General features: G+C 58.3%; 1 protein-coding gene across 1 annotated transcript; it reads left to right on the top strand.

Moving 5' to 3' along the window:
- Window positions 1–1886: 1886 nt before the first annotated feature.
- LOC136284521 (synaptotagmin-3-like) lies at window positions 1887–20933 on the top strand. Its single transcript, XM_066174866.1, is given in 9 exon segments — window positions 1887–2068; window positions 2070–2160; window positions 6101–6473; window positions 10110–10665; window positions 11999–12119; window positions 13616–13787; window positions 15237–15366; window positions 18070–18140; window positions 20430–20933. Coding segments are annotated over 8 exon segments (1575 nt in total). The 5' UTR covers window positions 1887–2005; the 3' UTR covers window positions 18139–18140; window positions 20430–20933.
- Window positions 20934–23010: the final 2077 nt, after the last annotated feature.

Here is a 23010-nt window from a genome sequence, read left to right as displayed (position 1 = left end):
GGTCGAATGGGCGTGGCTTAAATGGGAGAAATTTAAGGGGCGTGGCTTAAAGGGGGAGGGCTTTAAATTGTTAGGGATTGGGGTGGGGCTTAAATGGGAGGGGCTTAAGTGGGTGGTGTTCAAACGGGGGCTTTAAAGGGGAGTGGCTTGAGGGGGAGGGGCTTAAAGGGGAGGGGCTTGTCCCAGGTGTGCCCAGGTGTGCCCAGGTGTGCTCAGCGCAGTGTCTCAGTACCATCCCTGTCCTGGCACTGGAAGAATTTCATTTTTCCCACTTTTCCCCCCATTTTTGCCCATTTTCCCGCTTTTTTATCCCGGTTTTTTTCACTCGTTTCTGCGGATCACGTCCAGGATGTTTTTCCCAGTTTTTTTTTCCCCCCAAATTTTCCCGTTTTTTTCCCCATTTTTCAGCCACGTCCAGGAACTGCAGGAAAATGTTTATTGCACGTGTTTGTGCCCGTGGTTTATCCATGTTTTATCCATGTTTTATCCATGCTTTATCCATATTTTTATCCATGATTTATCCGTATTTTATCCATGTTTTACCCATATTTTAATTCATATGTTTTCCATGTTTTATCCATATTTTTGTTCATATTTTATCCATATTTTTATTCATGTTTTATCCATGTTTTTATCCATGTTTTATCCATGTTTTTATCCATGTTTTATCTATATTTCATCCATGTTTTATCCATATTTCATCCATGTTTTATCCATACTTTATCCATATTTTTATCCATATTTTACCCATTTTTATCCATATTTTATCCATATTTTATCCATATTTTATCCATGCTTTATCCATATTTTATCCATGTTTTATCCATGTTTTTATCCGTGTTTTATCCATAGTTTTGTTCATATTTTATCCATATTTTTATCCATGTTTTATCCATTTTTTATCCATTTTTATCCATATTTTTATCCATATTTTACCCATTTTTTATCCATATTTTTATCCATATTTTACCCATTTTTATCCATATTTTATCCATTTTTATCCATATTTTACCCATTTTTATCCATATTTTATCCATATTTTATCCATATTTTTATCCATATTTTTCCCATTTTTTATCCATATTTTTACCAGTTTTCCCCCATTTTTGGGGATATCCAGGAATCGCAAACAGTGCATTTTCCCAATGCTTTTTCCCCATTTTTCTCTTTTTTCCCCCATTTTCCCCCCGTTTTTTCCACATTTTCCCCCATTTTTACGCCACGGCCGGGGACTACGGGGAGGTAATTTTCCCCATAGTTTTTTATCCATTTCCCCCCCCAAATTTCCATATTTCCCCTCACGTTTTTTTCAGGATATCCGGGCATCCCAAAAATCTCATTTTCCCCTTTTTTCCCCCATTTTTTTCCCTTTTTTTCCCCATTTTTTTTTCTCTTTTTTTCCCAATTTTCCCGTTTTTTTCCCCCATTTTCAGGCCACGTCTGGGAACTATGAGAAGGACATTTACACCCTGTATTTTTATCTGTTTTTTATCCATTTTTCCCCAAATTTCCATCTTTTCCCCCCATTTTTTCAGGATATCCGGGCATCCCAAAAGTCTCATTTTTCCCCTTTTTTCCCCTTTTTTTTTCCCTTTTTTTCCCAATTTTCCCGTTTTTTCCCCCATTTTCAGGCCACGTCTGGGAACTATAAGAAGGACATTTACACCCTGTATTTTTATCTGTTTTTTATCCATTTTTCCCCAAATTTCCATATTTTCCCCCCATTTTTTTCAGGATATCCGGGCATCCCAAAAATCTCATTTTTCCCGTGTTTTTTCCCCATTTTCCCCTGTTTTTCCCCCATTTCCCAGGTCATGTCCTGGGACTACAAGGAAGACGTTTATCCCAATCTTACACTCTGTATTTTTATCCATATTTCCCCCAATTTTCCATCTTTTCCCCCCGTTTTTTCAGGATATCCGGGCATCCCAAAAATCTCATTTTTCCCGTGTTTTTTTTTTTTCCCAATTTTCCCGTTTTTTCCCCCTTTTTTTTTTCCCAGGCCATGTCCGGGGATTACGAGGAGGACGTTTGCCGCAGCGCCCTGCGCCTGGTGCACGAGCTCTGCTTCGCCCCCCGCGCCCCGCCCGCCCCACGCCCGCTGCCTGGAGTTCACCGACCTGCTGCGGCACCGCGGGCACCCCCGGCCTGCCGACACAGGTACGGCACACCTGGGCGCACCTGGGCACACCTGGGCACACCTGGGGACAGGTACAGCACACCTGGGGACAGGTATGACACACCTGGGGACAGGTATGACACACCCAGGGATGGGTATGACACACCTGGGGACAGGTATGACACACCTGGGCACACCTGGGCACACCTGGGCACACCTGGGGACAGGTACAGCACACCTGGGGACAGGTATGACACACCTGGGCACACCTGGGGACAGGTACAGCACACCTGGGGACAGGTATGACACACCCAGGGATAGGTATGACACACCTGGGGACAGGTATGACACACCTGGGCACACCTGGGCACACCTGGGGACACCTGGACACACCTGGGGACAGGTATGACACACCTGGGCACACCTGGGCACACCTGGGGACACCTGGACACACCTGGGGACAGGTATGACACACCTGGGCACACCTGGGCACACCTGGGGACACCTGGGCACACCTGGGGACAGGTACAGCACACCTGGGGACAGGTATGACACACCTGGGGACAGGTATGACACACCTGGGCACACCTGGGGACACCTGGGCACACCTGGGGACAGGTATGACACACCCGGTGCCTGGAGTTCACCGACCTGCTGCGGCACCGCGGGCACCCCCGGCCTGCCGACACAGGTACGGCACACCTGGGCGCACCTGGGCGCACCTGGGCACACCTGGGCACACCTGGGGACAGGTATGACACACCTGGGGACGGGTATGACACACCCGCTGCCTGGAGTTCACCGACCTGCTGCGGCACCGCGGGCACCCCCGGCCTGCCGACACAGGTACGGCACACCTGGGCGCACCTGGGCACACCTGGGCACACCTGGGGACAGGTATGACACACCTGGGGACAGGTATGACACACCCAAGGATGGGTATGACACACCTGGGGACAGGTATGACACACCCAGGGATGGGTATGACACACCTGGGGACAGGTATGACACACCTGGGCACACCTGGGCACACCTGGGCACACCTGGACACACCTGGGGACAGGTATGACACACCTGGGCACACCTGGGCACACCTGGACACACCTGGACACACCTGGGGACAGGTATGACACACCTGGGGACGGGTATGACACACCTGGGCACACCTGGGGACACCTGGACACACCTGGACACACCTGGGGACGGGTATGACACACCTGGGGACGGGTATGACACACCTGGGCACACCTGGGGACACCTGGACACACCTGGACACACCTGGGGACAGGTATGACACACCTGGGGACGGGTATGACACACCTGGGCACACCTTGGATAAATTTTGGGTGGATTTCTGTGACTTTTGGGTGGATTTCTATGGATTCTGTGTGGATTTTTTGTGGAATCGGGGTAACCCCAGGTGACCTCACCTGTCCCCGCAGAGGTGTCGGTGTTTTGGGGTGAATTTTGGGTGGATTTCTGTGAATTCCGGGTAATTTTGGGTGGATTTCGGGTAATTTCGGGCAGATTTTGGGTATTTTCGGGCGGATTTCGGGCGGATTTTTGCGGATTTTTGCGGCCTCTCCCTGCGCTCGCCGTGACCCCCGGTGCCCTCACCTGTCCCCGCAGAGGTGTCGGTGGTTTTGGGTGGTTTTTGTGTAATTTCGGGTGGATTTTGTGTAATTTCTGGTGGTTTTTGTGTAATTTTGGGTGGATTTCGGGTCATTTCGGGCAGATTTTGGGTATTTTCGGGTGGTTTTTGTGTAATTTCGGGCAGATTTTGGGTATTTTCGGGCGGATTTCGGGCGGATTTTTGCGGATTTTTGCGGACTCTCCCTGCGCTCGCCGTGACCCCCGGTGCCCTCACCTGTCCCCGCAGAGGTGTCGGTGGTTTCGGGTGGTTTCTGTGTAATTTCGGGTGGATTTTGTGTAATTTCGGGCAGATTTTGGGTATTTTCGGGCGGATTTCGGGCGGATTTTTGCGGATTTTTGCGGATTTTTGCGGACTCTCCCTGCGCTCGCGGTGATCCCCGGTGCCCTCACCTGTCCCCACAGAGGTGTCGGTGGTTTTGGGCGGTTTTTGTGTAATTTCGGGTGGTTTTTGTGTAATTTCGGGCAGATTTTGGGTATTTTCGGGCGGATTTTTGCGGATTTTTGCGGACTCTCCCTGCGCTCGCCATGACCCCCGGTGCCCTCACCTGTCCCCGCAGAGGTGTCGGTGGTTTTGGGCGGATTTTGTGTAATTTCGGGTGGTTTTTGTGTAACTTCGAGCGGATTTTGGGTATTTTCGGGCGGATTTCGGGCGGATTTTTGCGGATTTTTGCGGACTCTCCCTGCGCTCGCGGTGACCCCCGGTGCCCTCACCTGTCCCCGCAGAGGTGTCGGTGGTTTTGGGCGGTTTTTGTGTATTTTCGGGTGGATTTCGGGTCATTTCGGGCGGATTTTGGGTATTTTCGGGCGGATTTTTGCGGATTTTTGCGGCCTCTCCCTGCGCTCGCCGTGACCCCCGGTGCCCTCACCTGTCCCCGCAGAGGTGTCGGTGGTTTTGGGTGGATTTTGTGTAATTTCGGGTGGATTTTGTGTAATTTCGTGTGGTTTTCGGGTCATTTCGGGCAGATTTTGGGTATTTTCGGGCGGATTTTTGCGGATTTTTGCGGATTTTTGCGGATTTTTGCGGACTCTCCCTGCGCTCGCGGTGACCCCCGGTGCCCTCACCTGTCCCCGCAGAGGTGTCGGTGGTTTTGGGCGGATTTTGTGTAATTTCGGGTGGTTTTTGTGTAATTTCGGGCAGCTTTTGGGTATTTTCGGGCGGATTTCGGGCGGATTTTTGCGGATTTTTGCGGACTCTCCCTGCGCTCGCCGTGACCCCCGGTGCCCTCACCTGTCCCCGCAGAGGTGTCGGTGGTTTTGGGCGGATTTTGTGTAATTTCGGGTGGTTTTTGTGTAACTTCGAGCGGATTTTGGGTATTTTCGGGCGGATTTCGGGCGGATTTTTGCGGATTTTTGCGGACTCTCCCTGCGCTCGCCGTGACCCCCGGTGCCCTCACCTGTCCCCGCAGAGGTGTCGGTGGTTTTGGGCGGATTTTGTGTAATTTCGGGTGGTTTTTGTGTAACTTCGAGCGGATTTTGGGTATTTTCGGGCGGATTTCGGGCGGATTTTTGCGGATTTTTGCGGACTCTCCCTGCGCTCGCCGTGACCCCCGGTGCCCTCACCTGTCCCCGCAGAGGTGTCGGTGGTTTTGGGCGGTTTTTGTGTATTTTCGGGTGGATTTCGGGTCATTTCGGGCGGATTTTGGGTATTTTCGGGCGGATTTTTGCGGATTTTTGCGGCCTCTCCCTGCGCTCGCCGTGACCCCCGGTGCCCTCACCTGTCCCCGCAGAGGTGTCGGTGGTTTTGGGCGGATTTTGTGTAATTTCGGGTGGTTTTTGTGTAACTTCGAGCGGATTTTGGGTATTTTCGGGCGGATTTCGGGCGGATTTTTGCGGATTTTTGCGGACTCTCCCTGCGCTCGCGGTGACCCCCGGTGCCCTCACCTGTCCCCGCAGAGGTGTCGGTGGTTTTGGGCGGATTTTGTGTAATTTCGGGTGGTTTTTGTGTAATTTCGGGCAGCTTTTGGGTATTTTCGGGCGGATTTCGGGCGGATTTTTGCGGATTTTTGCGGCCTCTCCCTGCGCTCGCCGTGACCCCCGGTGCCCTCACCTGTCCCCGCAGAGGTGTCGGTGGTTTTGGGCGGATTTTGTGTAATTTCGGGCGGATTTTGGGTATTTTCGGGCGGATTTTTGCGGACTCTCCCTGCGCTCGCGGTGACCCCCGGTGCCCTCACCTGTCCCCGCAGAGGTGTCGGTGGTTTTGGGCGGTTTTTGTGTAATTTCGGGTGGATTTTGTGTAATTTCGGGCGGATTTTGGGTATTTTCGGGCGGATTTTTGCGGCCTCTCCCTGCGCTCGCCGTGACCCCCGGTGCCCTCACCTGTCCCCGCAGAGGTGTCGGTCAGCCTGCTGTCGGTCATCGTCACCTTCTGCGGCCTGGTGCTGCTGGGCGTGTCGCTCTTCGTCTCCTGGAAGCTCTGCTGGCTGCCCTGGCGGCACAAGGGCGGGCCCGGGGGGGTCCCTCCGCGGAAGGAGCCCCCCCAGCCCGGCGGGGACCCCCCGGCCGAGCCCCCCGAGCCGCCCCCCGAGCGCTGCTACCTGGACATGGGGCCCGCCCCTCCCCCCCCCGGCGGGCCGGGGACCCCCCTGCCCCTCCCCCCCCTGCCCGCCCCCCCTGAGTTTGGGGGGGACCCCGGGGGAGGGGGAGGGGCGGGGGGCCTGCCCGGAGCCCCCTCGCTGCCGCTGGGGGGGGGGATGGGCGGCAGGTAAGGGGGGGGGGAGACGGGGGGAGGGGGGTGGGGTGTTGGGGGGGGGACAGGGGGACATTGGGGGGGTTGGGGGACAATGGGGACATTTGGGGACATTTTGGGGGGGGACAATTGGGGTCATTTGGGGACATTTGGGATCATTTGGGGATTTTGGGGGCATTTGGGGACATTTGGGGACATTTGGGGACATTTGAGGGCATTTGGGATCATTTGGGGATTTTTGGGGACATTTGGGGTCATTTGAGGACATTTTGGGGCATTTGGGAACATTTGGGGACATTTGGGGGCATTTGGGATCATTTGGGGATTTTGGGGGGCATTTGGGGACATTTGGGGACATTTGGGGGCATTTGGGATCATTTGGGGATTTTGGGGACATTTGGGGACATTTGGGGACATTTGGGGGCATTTGGGATCATTTGGGGATTTTGGGGGGCATTTGGGGACATTTGGGGACATTTGAGGACATTTGGGATCATTTGGGGGCATTTGGGGACATTTGGGGACATTTGAGGACATTTGGGATCATTTGGGGGCATTTGGGGACATTTGAGGACATTTGGGGGCATTTGGGATCATTTGGGGATTTTGGGGGGCATTTGGGGACATTTGGGGGCATTTGGGATCATTTGGGGATTTTGGGGGGCATTTGGGGACATTTGGGGACATTTGGGGACATTTGGGGCATTTGGGATCATTTGGGGATTTTTGGGGACATTTGGGGGCATTTGGGGACATTTGGGGGCATTTGGGATCATTTGGGGATTTTGGGGGGCATTTGGGGACATTTGGGGGCATTTGGGGACATTTGGGGGCATTTGGGATCATTTGGGGACATTTGGGGACATTTGAGGACATTTGGGGGCATTTGGGATCATTTGGGGATTTTTGGGGACATTTGGGGGCATTTGGGGACATTTGGGGACATTTGAGGACATTTGGGGGCATTTGGGATCATTTGGGGATTTTGGGGGGCATTTGGGGACATTTGGGGACATTTGAGGACATTTGGGGGCATTTGGGATCATTTGGGGATTTTTGGGGACATTTGGGGTCATTTGAGGACATTTTGGGGCATTTGGGGACATTTGGGGACATTTGAGGACATTTGGGGCATTTGGGATCATTTGGGGATTTTTGGGGACATTTTGGGGCATTTGGGGACATTTGGGGCTGGAGGAGATCTGGGGTGGAGGTTTGGGGTCAGAAGGGATTGGGGGGGCAGATTTGGGGACATTTAGGGACATTTTGGGGGGACATTTGGGGACATTTGGGGACATTTGGGATCATTTGGGGATTTTGGGGACATTTGGGGTCATTTGGGGACATTTGGGGACATTTGAGGCTGGAGATCTGGGGTGGAGATTTGGGGTCAGAGGGGATTGGGGGGGCAGATTTGGGGACATTTGGGGACGGGGACATTTGGGGACGTGGGGAGGGGGGACAGGGAGAGGAGGGGGAGTGGGAAGCGGGGGAGTGTCCAACCCCAAATGCCCCAAAATTCCCCCCGAAATCTCCAAAACTCCTCAAGTCCCCCGACCCCAAAACCGGCCCTAACCCCAAATGCCCCAAATGCCCCAAATGCCCCAAATGCCCCAAATGCCCCAAATGCCCCAAATGCCCCAAATCCCCCGAATCCCCCAAATCCTTCATCCCAAAGGGTCTCTAACCCCAAACCCCTCACCCCAAGACCATCCCAAACCCCAAATTCTTCACCCCAAAATCGTTTCTAACCCCAAATCCCCCAAATCCTCCACCCCAAAACCATTCCGAACCCCAAATCCCTCACCCCGGACCACCCCTGACCCCAAACCCCTGACCCCAAACCCCCCCAACCCCAAATCCTCCCCAAACACCCCAAACACTCAAAATCCCCCACCCCAAACCTGTCCCTAACCCCAAACCCCTGACCCCAAACCCATCCCTGACCCCAAACCCCTGAGCCTCGAAGGTCTCTGACCCCTGACCCCAAACCCATCCCTGACCCCTGACCCTTGAAGGTCTCTGACCCCAAACCCCTGACCCTCGAATGTCTCTGACCCCTGACCCCGACCCCAAACCCCCGACCCTCGAAGGTCTCTGACCCCCGGCCCTCGAAGGTCTCTGACCCCTGACCCCTGACCCTCGAAGGTCTCTGACCCCTGACCCCTGACCCTCGAAGGTCTCTGACCCCCGGCCCTCGAAGGTCTCTGACCCCTGACCCCTGACCCTCGAAGGTCTCTGACCCCTGACCCTCGAAGGTCCCTGACCCCTGACCCTCGAAGGTCTCTGACCCCAAACCCCTGACCCCTGACCCCTGACCCTTGAAGGTCTCTGACCCCAAATCCCTGACCCCTGACCCCTGACCCTTGAAGGTCTCTGACCCCAAATCCCTGACCCTTGACCCCTGACCCTCGAAGGTCTCTGATCCCTGACCCTTGAAGGTCCCCGACCCCTGACCCCTGACCCTCGAAGGTCTCTGATCCCTGACCCTTGAAGGTCCCTGACCCCTGATCCCTGACCCTCGAAGGTCTCTGACCCCTGACCCCTGACCCTCGAAGGTCTCTGACCCCTGACCCTCGAAGGTCTCTGACCCCTGACCCTCGAAGGTCTCTGACCCCTGACCCCTGACCCTCGAAGGTCTCTGACCCCCGACCCTCGAAGGTCTCTGACCCCAAATCCCTGACCCCTGACCCCTGACCCTCGAAGGTCCCTGACCCCAAATCCCTGACCCTTGACCCCTGACCCTCGAAGGTCCCTGACCCCTGATCCCTGACCCTCGAAGGTCTCTGACCCCCGACCCTCGAAGGTCTCTGACCCCCGACCCTCGAAGGTCTCTGACCCCTGACCCTCGAAGGTCTCTGACCCCCGACCCTCGAAGGTCTCTGACCCCTGACCCTCGAAGGTCTCTGACCCCTGACCCCTGACCCTCGAAGGTCTCTGACCCCTGACCCTCGAAGGTCTCTGACCCCCGACCCTCGAAGGTCCTTGACCCCTGACCCCTGACCCTCGAAGGTCTCTGACCCCCGACCCTCGAAGGTCTCTGACCCCTGACCCTCGAAGGTCTCTGACCCCTGACCCCCGACCCCAAACCCCTGACCCTCGAAGGTCTCTGACCCCCGACCCTCGAAGGTCCCTGACCCCCGGCCCTCGAAGGTCCCTGACCCCTGATCCCTGACCCTCGAAGATCTCTGACCCCCGACCCTCGAAGGTCCCTGACCCCCGACCCCTGACCCTCAAAGGTCTCTGACCCCTGACCCCAAACCCCTGACCCCAAACCCCTGACCCTCGAAGGTCTCTGACCCCAAACCCCTGACCCCTGACCCCTGACCCTCGAAGGTCTCTGACCCCAAACCCCTGACCCCTGACCCCTGACCCTCGAAGGTCTCTGACCCCAAACCCCTTTACCCCTGACCCCCGACCCTCGAAGGTCTCTGACCCCCGACCCTCGAAGGTCTCTGACCCCTGACCCCTGACCCTCGAAGGTCTCTGACCCCCGACCCTCGAAGGTCCCTGACCCCCGACCCTCGAAGGTCTCTGACCCCTGACCCCTGACCCTCGAAGATCTCTGACCCCGACCCCAAACCCCTGACCCTCGAAGGTCTCTGATCCCCGACCCTCGAAGGTCCCTGACCCCCGACCCCCGACCCGCAGCTCGTCGCTGCCCCCCGTCCCCGAGGAGAACCCGGCTCACCTGGGCCAGATCCAGCCCGAGCTCTACGGCGCCGCTGAGGCCGAGGCCGGTGTCGCCCGCGGCGCCGGCCCGGGGGGTGACGCGGCCGCAGGCGGCCCCGCCGGTGGTCCGGGCGGCGGCCCGTCGCCGTCCTGCGGCCGCCTCAACGTGTCCCTGCGCTACTCGTACGGCTCGCAGCAGCTGCTGGTGCGCGTCCTGCGCGCCCGGGACCTGCCGGCCAAGGACTCCAACGGCTTCTCCGACCCCTACGTGAAGATCTACCTGCTGCCCGACCGCAAGAAGAAGTTCCAGACCAAGGTGCTGCGGCGGACGCTGAACCCCGAGTGGGACGAGACGTTCAGCTTCGGCGTGCCCTTCGCCGAGCTGCCGGCCCGGCGCCTCCACTTCAGTGTCTACGACTTCGACCGCTTCTCGCGGCACGACCTCATCGGGCAGGTGGTGCTGGACAACCTGCTGGAGGCGGCCGAGGCGCGGCCCGAGGCGGCCATCTGGAGGGACATCCAGGAGGGCACCGGGGTGAGTGGACGCGCCGAAACTGGGCGGGGAAAGGGCAACCCGAAAAGACCCCAAAAGATCCCAAAACTCCACGAAGAAAGGTCATGGGGCAGGTGAGGAGGACAGGTGGTGCTGGAGAACCTGCTGGAGGTGCTCACCTGGAGGGAGATCCAGGAGTGGACACCCTGAAACTGCAGGGAGGAAGGGGAACCCGAAAAGATCCCAAAAGATCCCAAAACTCCACAAAGAAAGGTCATGGGGCAGGTGAGGAGGACAGGTGGTTCTGGAGAACCTTCTAGAGATGTGGACCACAGGTGACACCTGGAGGGACATCCAGGAGGGCACCGGGGTGAGTGGACGCACCGAAACTGGGCGGGGAAAGGGGAACCCGAAAAGACCCCAAAAGATCCCAAAACTCCACGAAGAAAGGTCATGGGGCAGGTGAGGAGGACAGGTGGTTCTGAGGAGGACAGGTGGTTCTGGAGAACCTTCTAGAGATGGAGACCACACGTGACACCTGGAGGGACATCCAGGAGTGGACGCGCCGAAACTGGGCGGGGAAAGGGGAACCCAAAAAGACCCCAAAAGATCCCAAAACTCCACAAAGAAAGGTCATGGGGCAGGTGAGGAGGACAGGTGGTTCTGGAGAACCTTCTAGAGATGGGGACCACAGGTGACACCTGGAGGGAGATCCAGGAGGGCACCGGGGTGAGTGGACACACCGAAATTCAGGAAGCCGTGGTGGAGAAAGGGGAACCCAAAAGATCCCAAAACTCCACAAAGAAAGGTCATGGGACAGGTGAGGAGGACAGGTGGTTCTGAGGAGGACAGGTGGTGCTGGAGAACCTTCTAGAGATGGTGACCACAGGTGACACCTGCAGGGAGATCCAGGAGTGGACACCCCGAAACTGGGGAGTTCATGAGGAGGAAGAGTCCCTGTCCTCACCTGTCCCCGTCTCTTCACCTGTCCCCACCTCTCCCACCTGCCTCACCTGTCCCTCACCTGTGCTCCCGTCCCTCACCTGTGTCACGTATCCCTGTGTCACCTGTCCCCTCACCTGTCCCTGTCCTCACCTGTCCTCACCTGTCCCCACCTGTCCCCACCTGTCTCACCTGTCCTCACCTGTCTCCTCATCTGTCCCCACCTGTCCCCACCTGTCCTCACCTGTCCCACCTGTCCCCACCTGTCTCACCTGTCCTCACCTGTCCCCACCTGTCCCCACCTGTCCCCACCTGTCCCCACCTGTCTCACCTGTCCTCACCTGTCTCCTCATCTGTCCCCACCTGTCCCCACCTGTCCTCACCTGTCCCACCTGTCCCCACCTGTCTCACCTGCGCTCCCCTGTCCCCTCAGGAGAAGGCCGACCTGGGCGAGGTGAATTTCTCTCTGTGTTACCTGCCCACGGCCGGGCGCCTCACGGTCACCGTCATCCGCGCCTCCAACCTGCGCGCCATGGACCTCACCGGCTACTCAGGTGTGTCACAGGTGGGGACAGGTGTGTCATGGGGGGGGACAGGTGTGCCACAGGTGTGCTCGGGTGTGCCACAGGTGTGCTCAGGTGTGTCTCAGGTGGGGACAGGTGTGTCTCAGGTGGGGACAGGTGTGTCTCAGGTGTGTCACAGGTGTGCCCAGGTGTGTCCCAGGTGTGCCAGGTGTGCCCAGGTGTTCCCAGGTGTGTCATGGGTGTGCTCAGGTGTATCACAGGTGTGCCAGGTGTGTCACAGGTGTGTCACGGGTGTGTCCTAGGTGTGCCAGGTGTGTCATGGGTGTGTCCCAGGTGTTCCCAGGTGTGTCACGGGTGTGTCACGGGTGTGTCCTAGGTGTGCCAGGTGTGCCATGGGTGTGTCACAGGTGTGCTCAGGTGTTATCTGATCTCTCAGCCTATGGGCTGTTCTATGAGGTCCATGGCCCCTTATGGGGTACTATGGGGTCTATGGGGCACTATAGGGTGCTATGGGGTCTGTGGGATGCTATAGGGCCTATGGGGTGCTATAGGGAGCTCTGGGGTGTTATAGGGCCTGTGGGGTGCTATGGGGTCTATAGGGTGCTATAGAGTGCTATGGGGTGCTATAGGGTCTATGGGGTGCTATAGGGTCTATGGGGTGCTATGGGGTGCTATGGGGTGCTATAGGGTGCTATAGGATCTATGGGGTGTTATAGGCTCTCTACGGTCTATGGGGTGCTATAGGGAGCTATGGGGTGTTATAGGGCCTGTGGGGTGCTACAGGGTGCTATGGGGTCTATGGGGTGCTATAGGCTCTATGGGGTGCTATGGGGTGCTATGGGGTGCTGTAGGGTGCTGTAGGGTGCTATGGGATCTATGGGGTGCTATAGGGTGCTATGGGGTCTATAGGTTACTATGGGGTCTGTGGGTTATTATGGGATGCCATGGGATTCTATAGGTTACAATGGGGTCTGTGGGTTATTATGGGATGCCACGGGGTTCTATAGGTTACAATGGGGTCTGTGGGCTATTATGGGATGCCACGGGGTTCTATAGGTTACTATGGCGTCTGTGGGTTATTATGGGATGCCATGGGATTCTATAGGTTACAATGGGGTCTGTGGGCTATTATGGGATGCCACGGGGTTCTATAGGTTACTATGGGGTCTGTGGGTTATTATGGGATGCCACGGGGTTCTATAGGTTACTATGGCGTCTGTGGGTTATTATGGGATGCCACGGGGTTCTATAGGTTACTATGGGGTCTGTGGGTTATTATGGGATGCCACGGGGTTCTATAGGTTACTATGGCGTCTGTGGGTTATTATGGGATGCCACGGGGTTCTATAGGTTACTATGGCGTCTGTGGGTTATTATGGGATGCCATGGGGTTCTACAGGTCATTTTGGGGTCTCTGGGTCATTATGGGATGTTTTGGGGTGCCGTGGGTTCCTGTGGGTCATCACGGGCTCCCTGGGCTATTATGGGATGCCGCGGGATGCCACGGGGTGCCCGTCCCCTGGCAGACCCCTACGTCAAGGCCTCGCTGATGGCCGAGGGCCGGCGGCTGAAGAAGCGCAAGACGTCCATCAAGAAGAACACCCTGAACCCCAACTACAACGAGGCGCTGGTGTTCGACGTCCCCCACGAGAGCGTGCACCACGTCAGCCTCACCATCGCCGTCGTCGACTACGACTGGTGGGCGCCGGGAAGGGGGTTCGGGGTCGTTGTGGGGACTTTGGAGGGTCTTGGGGGGGATTTGGGGCGTTTGGGGTCATCCCAGGGCAATGGGACGTCCCTTGGTCGATGTTCTCCATGAGAACGTCAACGTCGTCACTGTCATTGGGTCAAACTGGTTTGTACTGGGGGGGCTTTAAAGAGTTCTGGGGGGTCCTGAAGAGGTTTTGGGCAGATTTTGGGGGGATTTGGGGAGAATTGGGGGGGATTTGGGGTGTTTGGGGTCATCCTGGAGCAATGGGACATCCCTTGGTCGATGTTCTCCATGAGAACGTCAACGTCGTCACCGTCATTGGGTCAAACTGGTTTGTACTGGGAGGGCTTTAGAGAGTTCTGGGGGGTCCTGAAGAGGTTTTGGGCGGATTTCGGGGGATTTGGGGTGTTTGGGGTCATCCCAGGGCAATGGGACGTCCCTTGGTCGATGTTCTCCATGAGAACGTCAACATCGTCACCATCATTGGGTCAAACTGGTTTGTACTGGGAGGGCTTTAGAGAGTTCTGGGGGGTCCCGAAGAGGTTTTGGGGGGATTTGGGGGGGTCTGGGGGGATTTGGGGTGTTTGGTGTCATCCTGGAGCAATGGGACGTCCCTTGGTCGATGTTCTCCATGAGAACGTCAACGTTGTCACCGTCGTCGGGTTGAACTGGTCTATACTGGGAGGGCTTTAGAGAGTTCTGAGGGGTCCTGAAGAGGTTTTGGGCAGATTTTGGGGGGATTTTGAGAGAATTTGGGGGAATTTGGGGCGTTTGGGGTCATCCCAAAGCAATGGGACATCCCTTGGTCGATGTTCTCCATGAGAACGTGCACCACGTCACCGTTGTTGGTTTGATCAGGTTTAAACTGGAGGGTCCTGGGAGTGTCCAGGGTGGTTTTGGGGGGTGTTTTGGGGTCTCTGAGGGGTCCTGGAAGGGGTTGTGGGGGGATTTGGGGGCGTTTGGGGTGTTTGGGGTCATCCCAGGGCAATGGGATGTCCCTTGGTCGATGTTCTCCATGAGAACGTCAACGTCGTCACCATCGGTTTGAACTGGTTTGTACTGGGAGGGCTTTAGAGAGTTCTGGGGGGTCCCGAAGAGGTTTTGGGGGGATTTTGGGGGGATTTTGGGGGGATTTGGGGCGTTTGGGGTCATCCCGGAGCAATGGAATCATCAACCCTTGGTTGGCGTCCCCCGTGAGAACATCGACGTCGTCACCGTCGTTGGTTTGAACTGGTTTGTACTGGGCGATCCTGGGGGGGCCTTTGGAGGGTCTTGGAGGGGTTTTGGGGTGTTTTGGGGGGAATTTGGGGTCGTTTGGGGGGATTTGGGGATCCTATAAACCAGGGGTTTTTTTGGGGGGGGTATTTTGGGGTGAATTCTGGGTATTTTGGGGTCCCCCTGACCCCCCGCCCCTCCCCGGGGACCCCCCCAAACAGCATCGGGCACAACGAGGTGATCGGGCTGTGCCGCGTGGGCAGCGACGCCGACGGCCCCGGCCGCGAGCACTGGGCGCAGATGTTGGCGAACCCCCGGAAACCCATCGAGCACTGGCACACCCTGGTGGAGGTCAGAGAGACCCCCCAAAATCCCCCGGGGACCCCCAAAAACCCCACCGGGACCCCCAAAAACCCCACAGGGACCCCAGAAACCCCACCGGGACCCCAAAACCCCACCGGGACCCCCAAAAACCCCACCGGGACCCCCAAAAACCCCACCGGGACCCCCAAAAACCCCACCGGGACCCCCAAAAACCCCACAGGGACCCCCAAAAACCCCACCGGGACCCCCAAAAACCCCACCGGGACCCCAAAAAAACCCCACCGGGACCCCCAAAAACTCCACCGGGACCCCAGAAACCCCACCGGGACCCCAAAAACCCCACCGGGACCTCCAAAAACCCCACCGGGACCCCAAAAACCCCACCGGGACCCCCAAAAACCCCACAGGGACCCCCAAAAACCCCACCGGGACCCCAAAAACCCCACAGGGACCCCCAAAAACTCCACAGGAACCATAGGGACCCCCAAAAAACCCACAGGATCCATAGGGAACCCCCCAAAACCCCATAAGGACCCCACAGGACGCCCCCAAACCCATCGAGCACTGGCACACCCTGGTGGAGGTCAGAGACCCCCAAAATCCCCCGGGGACCCCCAAAAACCCCACCGGGACCCCCAAAAACCCCACCGGGACCCCCAAAAACCCCACAGGGACCCCAAAAAAACCCCACCGGGACCCCCAAAAACCCCACCGGGACCCCCAAAACCCCCACAGGGACCCCAAAAACCCCACAGGATTCCATAGGGACCCCCAGATCCCATAGGGACCCCCAGATCCCATAGGGGACCCCACAGGTTCTATAGGGGCCCCCCAGAACACCCCGGGACCCCCAAAAACCCCACAGGATCCATAGGGACTCCCAGATCCCATAGGGGACCCCACAGAATCTACAGGGACCCCCCAGAACACCCCGGGACCCCCAAAAACCCCACAGGAATCCATAGGGACCCCCAGATCCCATAGGGACCCCCGAATCCCATAGGGGACCCCACAGGTTCTATAGGGGCCCCCCAGAACACCCCGGGACCCCCAAAACCCCACAGGATCCATAGGGACCCCCAGATCCCATAGGGGACCCCCGGGAGCCAAAGGGGAGCTCGGGATCGCTGACTGTGTCCCGTGTCCTGTCCCTGTGTCCCTGTGTCCGTCTGTCCCTCTGTCTGTCCATCCCTCTGTCTGCCTGTCCCTCTGTCCCCCTGTCCCCATCCCTGTCCCTCTCTCTTCGTCCATCCCTGTCCCTGTGTCCATCTGTCCCTGTGCCCGTCTGTCCGTCTGTCCATCCCTCCATCCCTGCCTCTGTCTGTCCCTCTGCCCAAGTCCATCTGTCCCTGTCCCTGTGTCCGTCTGTCCTGTGTCCGTTTGTCCATCCCTGTCCGTCTGTCCCTGTCGCTCTGTCCATCCCTGTCCCTGTGTCCCTCTGTCCCTGTGTCCATCTGTCCCTGTCCCTGTTGCTGTCTGTCTGTCCCTGTCCCTGTGTCCGTGTGTCCCTGTTGCTGTCCCTGTCCGTGTGTCCCTGTGTCCATGTGTCCGTGTGTCCATCGCTGTCCGTGTGTCCATCGCTGTCCGTGTGTCCGTGTGTCCCTGTGTCCATGTGTCCGTGTGTCCATCGCTGTCCATGTGTCCGTGTGTCCATGTGTCCATCACTGTCCGTGTGTCCCTGTGTCCATGTGTCCGTGTGTCCATCGCTGTCCGTGTGTCCATCGCTGTCCCTGTGTCTGTGTGTCCGTGTGTCCATCACTGTCCATGTGTCCGTGTGTCCATCGCTGTCCGTGTGTCCATCGCTGTCCATGTGTCCGTGTGTCCCTGTGTCCATGTGTCCGTGTGTCCATCGCTGTCCATGTGTCCGTGTGTCCGTGTGTCCATCACTGTCCGTGTGTCCCTGTGTCCATGTGTCCGTGTGTCCATCGCTGTCCGTGTGTCCGTGTGTCCATCACTGTCCCTGTGTCCGTGTGTCCATCGCTGTCCGTGTGTCCGTGTGTCCATCACTGTCCTTCTGTCTGTGTGTCCATCGCTGTCCGTGTGTCCGTGTGTCCATCGCTGTCCTTCTGTCCGTGTGTCCATCGCTGTCCGTGTGTCCCTGTGTCCGTGTATCCGTCGCTGTCCGTGTGTCCGTGTGTCCATGTGTCCATGTCCATCACTGTCCCTGTGTCCGTGTGTCCGTGTGTCCATCGTTGTCCGTGTGTCTGTGTGTCCGTCGCTGTCCCTGTGTCCGTGTGTCCGTGTCCATTGCTGCCCGTGTGTCCGTGTGTCCATCACTGTCCGTGTGTCCCTGTCCGTGTGTCCGTGTGTCCGTGTGTCCCTGTCCTTATGTCCGTGTGTCCGTGTGTCCATGTGTCCGTGTGTCCGTCGCTGTCCGTGTGTCCGTGTGTCCATCGCTGTCCGTGTGTCCGTGTGTCCGTCGCTGTCCGTGTGTCCGTGTGTCCGTGTGTCCATGTGTCCGTGTGTCCGTGTGTCCATCACTGTCCACGTGTCCCTGTCCTTATGTCCGTGTGTCCGTCGCTGTCCGTGTGTCCGTGTGTCCGTGTGTCCGTGTGTCCATCACTGTCCGCGTGTCCCTGTCCTTATGTCCGTGTGTCCGTGTGTCCGTGTGTCCGTCGCTGTCCGTGTGTCCGTGTGTCCGTGTGTCCATCGCTGTCCGTGTGTCCATGTGTCCGTGTGTCCGTCGCTGTCCGTGTGTCCGTGTGTCCATCGCTGTCCGTGTGTCCCCAGGAGAAGGCTCTGACCAAGGGGACACCGCGGGACAAACCCGCCCTGGGGGAGCCGCTGGGCCCCCACTGAGTGTGAGCGCCGCACTGGGAGGGACTGGGAGGGACTGGGAGGGACTGGGGGAGACTGGGAGGGAACTGGGATGGACTGGGAGGGACTGGGATGGACTGGGAGCGACTGGGAGGGAACTGGGATATACTGGGAGGGACTGGGAGGGAACTGGGATGGACTGGGAGGGACTGGGATGGACTGGGAGCGACTGGGAGGGAACTGGGATATACTGGGAGGGACTGGGAGGGAACTGGGAGGGAACTGGGGGAGACTGGGAGGGACTGGGATGGACTGGGAAGGAACTGGGAGTTCCCGTTTCCATACTGGGAACTCCCTGGTCCATACTGGGAGTGCCCAGTCCATACTGGTCTGTGCTGGTTTATACTGGTCTGTACTGGTTTATACGGGTCCATAGTGACCCATACTGCTCTGTACTGGCTTATACTGGTCCATACCGCGCAGTACTGGTTTATACTGGTTTATACTGGTCCATACTGCGCAGTACTGGTTATACTGGTTCATACTGGTTTATACTGTGCAGTACTGGTTTATATTGGTTTATACTGGTCCATACTGTGCAGTACTGGTTTATACTGGTTTATACCATTCCATACTGGTTTATACTGGTCCAGACCCTGACCCGTACTGTGCAGTACTGGTTTATACTGGTCCATACTGTGCAGTACTGGTTTATACTGGTTTATACTGGTCCAGACCCTGACCCGTACTGTGCAGTACTGGTTTATACTGGTCCATACTGTGCAGTACTGGTTTATACTGGTTTATACTGGTCCAGACCCTGACCCGTACTGTGCAGTACTGGTTTATACTGGTCCATACCGTTCCATGCTGGTTTACAGTGGTCCACCATACCAGTCCATACCATTCCATACTGTTCCATACTGGTCCATACCGGTCCATATTGGTCCATACTGGTCCATACCGGTCCATACCGGTCCATACCGTTCCATACCGGTCCATACTGGTCCATACCGTTCCATACTGGTCCATACTGGTCCATACCGGTCCATATTGGTCCATACCGTTCCATACTGGTCCATACCGGTCCATACTGGTCCATACCATTCCATACCGGTCCATACCGGTCCATACCGGTCCATACCGGTCCATACCGTTCCATACCGGTCCATACCGGTCCATACCGGTCCATACCGGTCCATACCGTTCCATACTGGTCCATACTGGTCCATACCGGTCCATACCGGTCCATACCGTTCCATACCGGTCCATACCGGTCCATATTGGTCCATACCGTTCCATACTGGTCCATACCGTTCCATACTGGTCCATACCATTCCATACCGGTCCATACCGGTCCATACCGGTCCATACCATTCCATACCGGTCCATACCATTCCATACCGGTCCATACCGGTCCATACCATTCCATACCGTTCCATACTGGTCCATACCATTCCATACCGGTCCATACCATTCCATACCGGTCCATACTGGTCCATACCGTTCCATACTGGTCCATACCGTTCCATACCGTTCCATACCGGTCCATACCATTCCATACCGGTCCATACCATTCCATACCGGTCCATACCGGTCCATACCGGTCCATACTGGTCCATACCGTTCCATACTGGTCCATACCATTCCATACCGGTCCATACCGGTCCATACCGGTCCATACCGTTCCATACCGGTCCATACCGGTCCATACCGGTCCATACCGGTCCATACCGGTCCATACCGTTCCATACTGGTCCATACCGGTCCATACTGGTCCATACTGGTCCATACCGGTCCATACCGGTCCATACCGGTCCATACTGGTCCATACCGGTCCATACCGTTCCATACCGGTCCATACCGGTCCATATTGGTCCATACCGTTCCATACTGGTCCATACCGTTCCATACTGGTCCATACCGTTCCATACTGGTCCATACCATTCCATACCGGTCCATACCGGTCCATACCGGTCCATACCGGTCCATACCATTCCATACCGGTCCATACCATTCCATACCGGTCCATACCGGTCCATACCATTCCATACCGTTCCATACTGGTCCATACCATTCCATACCGGTCCATACCATTCCATACCGGTCCATACTGGTCCATACCGTTCCATACCGTTCCATACCGGTCCATACCATTCCATACCGGTCCATACCATTCCATACCGGTCCATACCGGTCCATACCGGTCCATACTGGTCCATACCGTTCCATACTGGTCCATACCATTCCATACCGGTCCATACCGGTCCATACCGGTCCATACCGGTCCATACCGGTCCCCAGCGGTTTCCAGCGCCCGCTCTCTCCCGCAGGTGCCGCCCTCGGGGCCGTCGGGGCCCGAAGCCATGGGGCCCCCCCCGGGCCCCCCCCGGGCCCCCCCCCCGGCCCCCGAGACACGGGGGGGCCGCGCCCCCCCCCCACTGTGAACCCCCAAACCCGGGGGAGGGGGGGAGGGGAGGGGATTCCCCCCCCCCGAGTTCGGATTTTGGGGGGATTCCCCCACCCCCTCCCCCCCCCCCAAAACAAAGGGGCTCCCCCCAAACCCCCCCCCCTCCCCCCGTGTGTGTCACGTGTTCGTCGTGGGGGGGGAGGGGGACCCCGAAAAGGAGCGAGGGGTGTCCCCTCCCCCCCCCCCAAAAAAAATGGGACCCCAAAAAGGGACCCCGGGGTTGTCCCCACCCCACCCCCCCCCCCCAAAAAAAGGGACCCCAGTTTTGTCACCCCTCCCCCCCCGTGTGTGTGTGTGTCCCCCCCCCCGAGCCCCCCCCGGTGTTTGTTTGTCCCCAAAGGGCCCCGGGGACCCCCCAAACCTCAGTGTCCCCCCCCCCCCGTGTCCCCGTGTGTCCCCTCCCCCCCCCGCTGTGTGTCCGTGTGGGGCCGGGGGGGTCCCCAAAGCCATAAAAGCCCCCCCGAAATAAACCCCCCCTCCCCCCCCCAGAGCCGCCTGAGCCTCATGACATCGGGGACGGCCAGGGGGGACATCGGGGACATCGGGGGGGGGTTGGGGACATTGGGGGGGTTGGGGACATCGGGGACATTGGGGACATCGGGGACATCGGGGACATCGGGGACATCGGGGACATCGGGGGGGATTGGGGACATTGGGGACATCGGGGACATCGGGGACATCGGGGGGGGTTGGGGACATCGGGGGGGTTGGGGACATCGGGGGGGTTGGGGACATCGGGGACATTGGGGGGGATTGGGGACATTGGGGGGATTGGGGACATCGGGGACATTTGGGACATCGGGGACATTGGGGACATCGGGGGGGATTGGGGACATCGGGGACATTGGGGACATCGGGGACATTGGGGACATCGGGGGGGATTGGGGACATCGGGGGGATTGGGGACATCGGGGACATCGGGGACATCGGGGACATCGGGGGGGTTGGGGACATTGGGGGGGTTGGGGACATCGGGGACATTGGGGGGGTTGGGGACATCGGGGACATCGGGGACATCGGGGACATCGGGGGGGTTGGGGACATTGGGGGGGTTGGGGACATCGGGGACATTGGGGGGGTTGGGGACATCGGGGACATCGGGGGGGTTGGGGACATTGTGGGGACATCGGGGACATTGGGGGGGTTGGGGACATCGGGGACATTGGGGGTGTTGGGGACATCGGGGACATCGGGGGGGTTGGGGACATTGTGGGGACATTGGGGACACTGGGGGGGTTGGGGACACTGGGGGATTGGGGAGTGTTGGGGACACGGAGGGGACATCGGCGACATTGGGACACGGAGACATCAGGGACATTGAGGGGATTTGGGGACATTGGGGGGGTTGGGGACATTGGGGGGACATTGTGGGGACATTTCAGATTTGGGGGCATTGGAGGGCCTGGGGACACTGGGGACATTGGGGGACAGAGGGGACATTGCGGGATTGGGGACACTGGGGACACTGGGGACATTGTAGGTTCGGGGACATCGGGGTGTTGGGGACACTGGGGTTACGGGGACATGGGAGACATTGTGCGGGCTGGGGACATTGGGGACACGGGGGACACTGGGGTGGGTTGGGGACATTGGGGACACCGGGGAGATTTGGGGACATTGGGGGACACAGAGGGGACACCTGGGGACATTGGGGACTGTGGGGACATCGGGGGGTTTGGGGACATTGGGGGGCGATTGGGGACATTGGGGGACAGGGGAGCATGGAGGGGACATTGGGGACATTGGGGGGGTTGGGGACACTGGGGGATTTGGGGACACGGGGGGACACCCGTGGGGGGGGGGTGGTCTTTGGGGACACGCGGGGGGCGGGGCCGGGGTTGTCAGCAATGTCCCCTCCCCCATCCCCGCCCCCTCCCCGCCCCCCGGCGCCGCCGGACGGAGCCGAACCGGGCCCGAGCGGAGCCGAGCGGAGCCGAGCGGAGCCGAACGGAGCCGAACCGAACGGAGCCGAATCGAACCGAGCCCGAGCGGAGCCGAGCGGTGCCGAACGGAGCCGAACGGAGCCCGAGCGGAGCCGAACGGAGCCGAACGGAGCCGAACCGGGCCCGAGCGGAGCCGAACGGAGCCCGATCGCTCCCGAACCGAACGGAGCCGAACGGAGCCGAACCGAGCCCGAGCGGAGCCGAGCGGAGCCGAACGGAGCCGAATCGAACGGAGCCGAGCGGAGCCGAGCGCTCCCGAACCGAACGGTGCCGAACGGAGCCGAACGGAGCCCGAGCGGAGCCGAACCCGCGGCCGAGCAGAACCGAACCCAGCCCGAGCGCAGCCGAACGGAGCCGAGCGCAGCCGAACCGCGCCGAAGGGGAGCCGAAGCGGGGCCGGACCCTCCCGAAGCGGGGCCGAACCCTCCCGAAGCGGGGCCGAACCCTCCCGAAGCGGGGCCGAACCCTCCCGAAGCGGGGCCGAGCGCGGGCGGGGGCGCG

This window comes from Chamaea fasciata, unplaced genomic scaffold, assembly GCF_029207755.1.
Source record: "Chamaea fasciata isolate MVZ Bird 193981 ecotype frontalis unplaced genomic scaffold, bChaFas1.0.hap1 SCAF_1048, whole genome shotgun sequence".
In the NCBI taxonomy this organism is placed as follows: domain Eukaryota; kingdom Metazoa; phylum Chordata; class Aves; order Passeriformes; family Sylviidae; genus Chamaea; species Chamaea fasciata.
The sequence above is the reverse complement of the archived record's forward strand: the minus strand, read 5'-3'. Positions and strand labels throughout refer to the sequence as shown.